Below are 8,522 nucleotides of genomic sequence, written 5' to 3' on the forward strand. Positions count from 1 at the left end.
CAAAGAATATCACAGGGAAAACCTTTGAACCACAAATTGACAGATGTGGCTACGGCTCCTCATAGGGTAATATGTTAATATGTCACTGTCTCTGCAAGAATACATCCTAAACATTTGCTAATTGTGATGCATTTAATGACATACTGAGTCCATTGTGACACTACAGGTGAAATGATACATTGCATTGCATACCATGTAGCCTAGAGCCCTCTGCACAGGGGAGATTTATTTTTGCATGATGGACATTAGCATGTCAAGTCATTATAGGTCTCTCCCCATGGCTTATATCTCTACCATTGTCTATTAGAAGTTCACGTTGTCTAAGTGACCCTCAATGGTCACTGACACTGAGGCAATATGTTGTAGCTGCAAGCTCACTGTGTGTGGATAGAAGGGGTGATACTGAAGCACACACCAGACACATGTATTCATGTGATGCACAGTTGAGGAGGCTCTCGGTTAAATTAATCAAGTTGACATTTTATCACTTCACCCCCACAAAGCGTTAATGGGGCCAGGCACAATGTAGATCTGCAGGCTTTGTGTTCTTTTTCTGCTGAGCAATTGAATGTGTCCTTTTAGATTAATTTATTCTCATATTTTTTATTCAGAGTGTAACATTTAATGTATGGTTACACATAAACATTGAAGTCAAATCATTAGTGAGTTATCCATTGGGTTTCTGGTCCCTAGTACCTGGGAGGGACATGCTTTATGTATTGACATGGATTAATTATTTGTGGTCATCTTGTGTGCCACATTCCCTTAAAGGCCCAGTGCAGTCAAAAACTTGATTTCCTGGTGTATTTTATATTTTATGTATTTTATATATAATATATATATATTTTATATATAACTTGATTTCCTGGTGTATTTTTTATATATATATATTTCCACGCTGAGGTTGGAATAATACTGTGAAATTATTACAATTATGATAATGCTCCTTTAGTGTAAGAGCTGTTTGAAAATACACTTTTGCCGGGATGAAGTTTTGGCCTGCCTGCATGGTGACATCCCCAGGCGGTAAATGAGTTAATAGACCAATAGATGGGTTGGTTGTTAAGCAACAAAACCGACACATGTGCAACGATGGGGCAAAACAGATGGGGTTGGCTTACATTGTTGACAACATGTAAACTATATTTCATCGCCAAATGTTTATTGAAAACAAATACATTTACACAATGAGCACTTATTGTCTCTCAAATACATTTTTACAGTTGTTGGTTAGCTAGCTGGCAAATTTGAGTCATATTAACAGACATGAAATAAGTCAAAACACCTCAAAATAAGACATGGTATCAAGAACAAGATACAACTAGCTGAAATGAGCAACCTACGACTCCACACATGGCAGCTTCTTGTCATTGTTGCTTGCTATCTGACCGTTCAGAATCATAACAAAGCCCTGCTTCAAATCAAATGTTCTTTGTCACATGCTTTGTAAACAACAGGTGTCGACTAAACAGTGAAATTCGTACTTACAGGTCTTTTCCCAACAATGCAGTCAAAGATAAAGAAGTAAAACTAGAAATAGTGAGACAAGGAATAAATACACAGTGAATAACAATAGCATGGCTATATACAGGGAGTACCAGTACTGAGTCGATGTGCAGGGGTACAAGGAAATTGAGGTAGCTATGTACACATAGGTAAGGGTAAAGTGACTAAGCAACAGGATTGATAATAGACTGAGCTGTAGCAGCAGCGTATGTGAAGCAGTAGCAGCGTATGTGAAGCAGTAGCAGCGTATGTGAATCAGTAGCAGCGTATGTGAATCAGTAGCAGCGTATGTGAATCAGTGAGCGTATGTGAATCAACAGCGATTGATAAGCGTATGTGAATCAGTAGCAGCGTATGTGAATCAGTAGCAGCGTATGTGAATCAGTAGCAGCGTATGTGAATCAGTAGCAGCGTATGTGAATCAGTAGCAGCGTATGTGAATCAGTAGCAGCGTATGTGAATCAGTAGCAGCGTATGTGAATCAGTAGCAGCGTATGTGAATCAGTAGCAGCGTATGTGAATCAGTAGCAGCGTATGTGAATCAGTAGCAGCGTATGTGAGTGAGTGTGAACATGTGAGTATGTGTGTGTGGCATCAGTATGCATGTTGTGCGTGGACATATTTAGTGTGTGTATGTGTGTGTTGGGGTGTGAGTGTAAGTATGTGTGTAGGTAGTGTCCAGTGTGTATCAGTGCATGATAGTTTAGTTCAAAAAGGGTCAATTCAGGTGGTCTGGGTAGCCATTTGATTAGCTATTTAGCAGTCCTGTTTAACAGTCTTATGGTGTGGGGATAGAAGCTGTTCGGAGTCCTGTTGGTTCCAGTCTTAGTGCAATGGTAACGCTTGCCGTACGGTAGTAGACAGTCTGTGGCTTGGATGGCTGGAGTCTTTGACAATTTTTGGGGCTTTCCTCTGACACCGCCTGGTATAAAGGTCCTGAATGGCAGAGAGCTTGCCCCTAGTGATGTACTGGGCCGTACTCACCACCCTCTGTAGCGCCTTTTGGTCCGGTGTCTTGCAGTTGCCATGCCAAGCGGTGATGCAGCTAGTCAAGATGCTATCAATGGCGCAGCTGTAGAACTTTTTGAGCCCATACCAAATCTTTTCTGCCTCCTGAGGGGGGAGAGGCGCTGTCGTTCCCTCTTCACAACGGTGTGTCTAGACCATGTTAATTCCTTAGTGATGTAGACACCGAGGAACTTGAATACTCTCGACCCGCTTCACTACAGCCCCATCAATGTAGATGGGGGCGTGCTTGCCACTCTGTTTCCTGTAGTCTACGATTAGCTCCTTTGTCTTGCTGATGTTGAGGTAGAGGTTGTTGTCTTGGCACCACACTGCCAGGTCTCTGACCTCCTCCCTAAAGGCTGCCGAATCGTCGTTGTTGATCAGTCCTACCACTGTCGTGTCATCAGCAAACTTGATGATGGTGTTGGAGTCGTGTGTGAACACGCAGTTGTGGGTGAACAGGGAGTACAGGAGGGGACTAAGCACACACCCTTGAGTGGCCCCCATGTTGATGGTCAGCGTTGCAGATGTGTTGTTGCCTACCCTCAATGACTGAGGGCAGCCCGTCAGAAAGTCCAGGATCCAGTTGCAGGGGGAGATGTTCCGTCCCATGGTCCTGAACTTGGTGATGAGCTTGGAGGGGACTATGGTGTTGAATGCTGAGCTGTAATCAATGAACAGCATTCTTACATAGGTATTCCTTTTGTCCATGTGGGTGAGGGCAGTGTGGAGTGCAATAGAGATTGGTCATCTGTGGATCTGTTGGGGTGGTATGCAAATTGAAGTTATCTGGGATGATGGTGTTGATGTTAACCAAACCAGCCTTTTAACGTGTTTCATGGCTATAGCTGTGAGTGCTACGTGGGCGATAGTCATTTAGGGAGGTTACCTTGGCGTTCTTGGGCAAGAGGACTATGGTGGTCTGCTTGAAACAAGCAGGTATTACAACCTGGGTAAGACAGAGGTTAAAAATGTCAGTGAAGACAATTGCCAGCTGGTCAGCACATGCACTAAGTAAGCATCCTGGTATTCCGTCTGGCCTACGGAGAGTGAGATCACCCAGTCATTTCTGGTACGGAGAGTGAGATCACAGAGTCGTTCCGGCCACATCGATGCCTGCACATACTGTAATTTGTGGCATTGTCAGACAACCCATCTAAACTCAGCAAAAAAAATACACTTCCTCCCACTGTCAGCTGCATTTATTTTCAGCAAACTTAACATGTGTAAATATTTGTATGAACCTAACAAGATTCAACAACTGAGACATGTGACAGAAATGGAATAATGTGTCCCTGAACAAAGGGGGGTTGTCAAAATCAAAAGTAACAGTCAGTATCTGGTGTGGCCACCAGCTGCATTAAATACTGCAATGCATTTCCTCCTCATGGACTGCACCAAATTTGCCAGTTCTTTCTGTAAGATGTTATCCCACTCTTCCACCAAGGCACCTGCAAGTTCCCGGACATTTCTGGGGGGAATGGCTCTAGCCCTCACCCTCCGATCCAACCTATTACGGAAAGTCTGAGCACTGATGGAGGGATTGTGCGTTCCTGGTGTAACTTGGGCAGTTGTTGTTGCCATCCTGTACCTGTCCCGCAGGAGTGATGTTCAGATGTACCGATCCTGTGCAGGTGTTGTTACACGTGGTCTGCCACTGCGAGGATGATCAGCTGTCCGTCCTGTCTCCCTGTAGCGCTGTCTTAGGCGTCTCACAGTACGGACATTGCAATTTATTGCCCTGGCCACATCTGCAGTCCTCGTGCCTCCTTGCAGCATGCCTAAGGCACGTTCACGCAGATGAGCAGGGACCCTGGGCATTTTTCTTTTGGTGTTTTTCAGAGTAAGTAGAAAGGCCTCTTTATTGTCCTAAGTTTTCATAACTCTGATCTTAATTGTCTACCGTAAGCTGTTAGTGTCTTATCGACCGTTCCACAGGTGCATGTTCATTAATTGTTTGTTTCATTGAACAAGCATGGGAAACTGTGTTTAAACCCTTTACAATGAAGATGTGAAGTTATTTGGATTTTTCCAAATTATCTTTGAAAGACAGGGTCCTGAAAAAGGGACATTTGTTTTTTGCTGAGTTTATAAGAAATAGAATGCCAAACCTCTCTGCCAACCAGAGCTAGTTTTCAGTTTCCCCCTCCCCATTCAGACCACTCCCAGACAGTCGTAGCAAAAGTCTTGCTTGAGAAATTGCTCTTAGCTAAGAAGCTATTTTTGTTTATTTTAGACTATCTTAATTGAAAACAATCACAGTAAGGTACTTAATTGTTACCCAGAAATGACTGTCTCTCTATCTAGTCTCTGCCATCTCACCCCCTCACATAAACCATACTGTCTGTCCTTTTTACCCCACTATTTTCTGACCTGAAATGGCAGACTCCCTCTTCAGGCTGTCATCTGTGTTCAGAAGGATTGTCCTCTTGAGGGAGGGGGGGTGGGGGGGGGGGGGGACTATAAACACACAACACTTTGTTTCAAATGCTGCAAAATAAACACCAAATTGTCTTAGCAGCAGTGCAGTTTGGCTTAGAGTTTTAACTTGTTATTGTTATTCATTATTCACTGTGTATTTATTCCTCATGTCACTATTTCTATTTTTATCTTTAACTCTGCATTGTTGGAAAAGGACCCGTGGGTAAGCATTTCACTGTTAGTCTACACCTGTTGTTTAAGAAGCATGTGACAAATAAAATGTTATTTTGATAACAAGACAAAACATCTACCTTTGTGTTTGATTGTTTTGTGATTGATCTACTAAAATGACTTGTGAACTATAGTTTCTATTTATAGTGTTCTATAGAAAAGAGTGTTCTAGTCTCTGTGTTGTGTGACTCTCTATCTTTCTAAACTGTGCCCCACTCATCTTGACCAGTGGCGTAGCCAGAAATATGTTATTGGTTGGGCCTGTAGAAATTTGTCTGGGCCCCCAATTTTATTTTACACATTTTGCCATAGGGTTTAGAGGTTTATGTGCCGTTTTTTTAGCTCATCTAATGCTATTCTACACATTTTGCCATGAGGCTGAGAGAAAATGTAAGATTTTTAATTTTAAATTCAAACTAAAATATAGGTGTGTAGAATGTGATAAAGGCGCTGGATTTTGAGCTGTCTTGTTTGCTAAATGAACAAATGAAATAGGTAGTGGCATGGTTCATATAGCCATAGAAGCACAGTGACATATGCCTCAATGCAGTCATATTCGTTGCTCATTGGGGGTATGGCTTTCAGTTAGTTCTTTTTGGCAAGTGATGTCATTCCAGGTCATCTGTTTTGTTATATTTAATCAAATCTGACTAACCCAGTGCACTGCTTGCTATGTTTGCATATTTAGGTAAAATACATATTATCCCATTTGGAACACTGACAAGTAAAGAGCATTACATTTTAAAAAAAATAATAATAAATCAAAATCTGAGTGGACCTCTTTTTTTTTCCTGAGTGGACCCACTCAGGCTCTGCCTTGCCTACACCTCTGATCTCCACACTGCTCACAGTCACATGTGGAGAACAGTGTTTGCAATCCATAGGGCCTCTGTTCAGGACAGGTGTATATGTGCAGATGGGAACACGGCAGGATCCTCTTCTGGACGCTAAAGGACAAACACTCAAGCTAAAACAAGCATAGGATACACAAAGCTATCTACATTTGCACTGCCAACATTAACAATGCTGTTGTTTTCCCAAAGGTGTTAATTTGGGATAATTCCCCTAATTTCTACTGGTTTGTAAAAACCATGTAAAAAAAACATTTGTCCCTTGGACAAATAATAAAATAATATTATCTCGTAGTGACTTGGCTTGTAGGTGGGTCAACACAATTTATGGTAACATGGTCTATATCTTTGTTTTAGTCCCTGTTATCACAGTTCAATTTAGAGACATTACCTCCTCATCGCTATGAACACAACAGAAGAAACACAAGTTCACAACACTCCACTACAATAACCCTGATATACAGTAAGCCTCTCACCCCTTCTCATTTTCCAGTCATGTCCAGCTGCTGCTTGCCAACCATTTCTGAGACTGTGTTCGGTCGGCAGCTAACGAGTCTGGGCGCCTCACTCTCGGAGTGCGCGCTACAGCTGTTGCCCTCGCCTAAGGGAAGGGTAGTGGTCGAGTCTCCCCCTACGTGCCTCTGGCAGCACCCCAGCCCCTCACTCAGGCCCCCCAACAGCCGCATCAGTGCCACCCTCAGCTCCCGGCAGCGCAGGGCATACAGCAGTGGGTTGACGGCTGAGTTGACCAGGCACATGGTGCTGCAGAAAGCAAAGGCCCTCTGCTGGGTGTGTGTGAGCTGCACCGAGATGTCTGCCAGCATGAAGGAGAGGGTCGGCAGCCAACAGCCCACCATTATGAGTAGAATCAGGCCCAGGGTACGTGCCAATCGGATGTCCAGCCGCATGCGGGCCTGACCACCGGTAGGCGCCCCCTGGAGGCCCGTCATGGACGCCTCATGCCGATTGGCCCTCCACAGGATCAGGGCGTAGGCGCTCAGGATGAGTGACAGCAGCACCAGGATGAAGCTGACCCAGCAGGCCAGGTAGCGGTGGTCGATGTATGGGAAGAGGCGCGAGCATGGCGGGCTGAGCCCTGTGGGGCACCTCCAGCCCATCAGAGGGAGGAAAGAGATGAGGATGGTGGCGCTCCACAGGGCAAGGAGAGCCAACAGGGCCCTGCGGCGCGTCAACACCACTTTATAACTCGACGCCTGATGTATACACAGATAGCGGTCCAGAGCAGTCAGCAGAAGACTTCCCACCGAGCCGGTGAAAGCCATCGTCACCCCGCCCAGCTTGAAGAGGTAGGCGATGGGGCCATCAAGGCGGTGGAACAGGTGGAAGTCCAGGAAGCTGGTGGTGAAGAAGCAGCTGGCAAAGACGTCGGCCAGGGCCAGGCTGCCGATGAAGAGGTAGGAGGGGCGCTGGCGCAGGGAGGCTGTGGCGGCGATCACACCCAGGACCAAAGCATTCTCCAGGAAAGTGAAGGGTCCGGCCAGGAAACAGATGGAGCCGATGGCTGTCTTCTCCGCCTCGAACAGAACCATATAGCACTTCAGGTCCGCACAGGACCGGTTGACTGTTGACACAGGAACACAATTCAGACATCAGTGATTGGCTTATGTTGTATGGCAGCCAATGTCAACTCACATTACCAATCATTATCATCCTTATATTTCATGCGTCTCTATTACAAAGTTATTCTATTTAAAATATAATGACATAATATTCTAATATACATACCCAGAGGTGATGTGGGGGTGCTGCCATTGTCTTTGGACATCATGGCCCCTACAGGTTTGTCCCATCCATCCATCTCTTTCAGGTCAGGAGTTAGCTCTGAGATCTACTTAGAGGTGCAGAGGGGAAATGTATGAACATTGTTCTCATACTGTACATACCCATAGAAATGCAGATGGGTCACAAATCATCAGACAGTACCAAATGTGACCACTGGATGGAGACATTATCTCTGATTGCTTAAACAGAATTTCCTGAATGGTGGATCTCAAATTGTACTTCCTTGACTTTTCGCATGTCCGTTCCTCGCTTCCTTCTCAAAACGCATCGGAGGAGACGGTCCAAGGGGAGGAACCCCTGACCCTTTCCTCCAATGCGTTGTGAGAAGGAATTGCCTCCTTTCGGAATCATTTCAGGGTCTCTTTATGGCGAAAATGTGCTAATAAATGTCTTGAGAATGTGTTTAATTCAAAAACCAGCAGAAAATGAAACAACCATTTAAACACGGGGACCTGTTTTATCACCTCAAAACAAAACTCTGTCTATTTACAGCAGAGAAAAATCCATCCCTTCTAGCCCACCTCAAGAGGCACGGTAAAAACAAATGCATCATCAATAGACATAAAGATACCTCTAGATATGTCTCACTTCGACCTTGATGCTCTCACTTTTCAAGCTCAACAGTTTCCCGTGTGTATCAAGAATGGTCCCCCAAAGGACATCGAGCCAACTTGACACAATTGTGGGAAGCATTGGGTCAGC

The 8,522-nt window shown here is 44.6% G+C and overlaps 1 protein-coding gene across 1 annotated transcript; it reads right to left on the bottom strand.

The window, feature by feature from the left end:
- Window positions 1–4,974: 4,974 nt before the first annotated feature.
- Window positions 4,975–8,268, bottom strand: LOC112222636 (cannabinoid receptor 2-like). Its single transcript, XM_024385366.2, has 2 exons — window positions 7,764–8,268; window positions 4,975–7,599 (listed from the first exon to the last, which is right to left on the bottom strand). The coding sequence occupies exons 1-2, from the start codon at window positions 7,834–7,836 to the stop codon at window positions 6,500–6,502; spliced, it is 1,173 nt and encodes a 390-aa protein (XP_024241134.1). The 5' UTR covers window positions 7,837–8,268; the 3' UTR covers window positions 4,975–6,499.
- Window positions 8,269–8,522: the final 254 nt, after the last annotated feature.

Source organism: Oncorhynchus tshawytscha, linkage group LG23 (genome assembly GCF_018296145.1).
Source record: "Oncorhynchus tshawytscha isolate Ot180627B linkage group LG23, Otsh_v2.0, whole genome shotgun sequence".
NCBI lineage: Eukaryota > Metazoa > Chordata > Actinopteri > Salmoniformes > Salmonidae > Oncorhynchus > Oncorhynchus tshawytscha.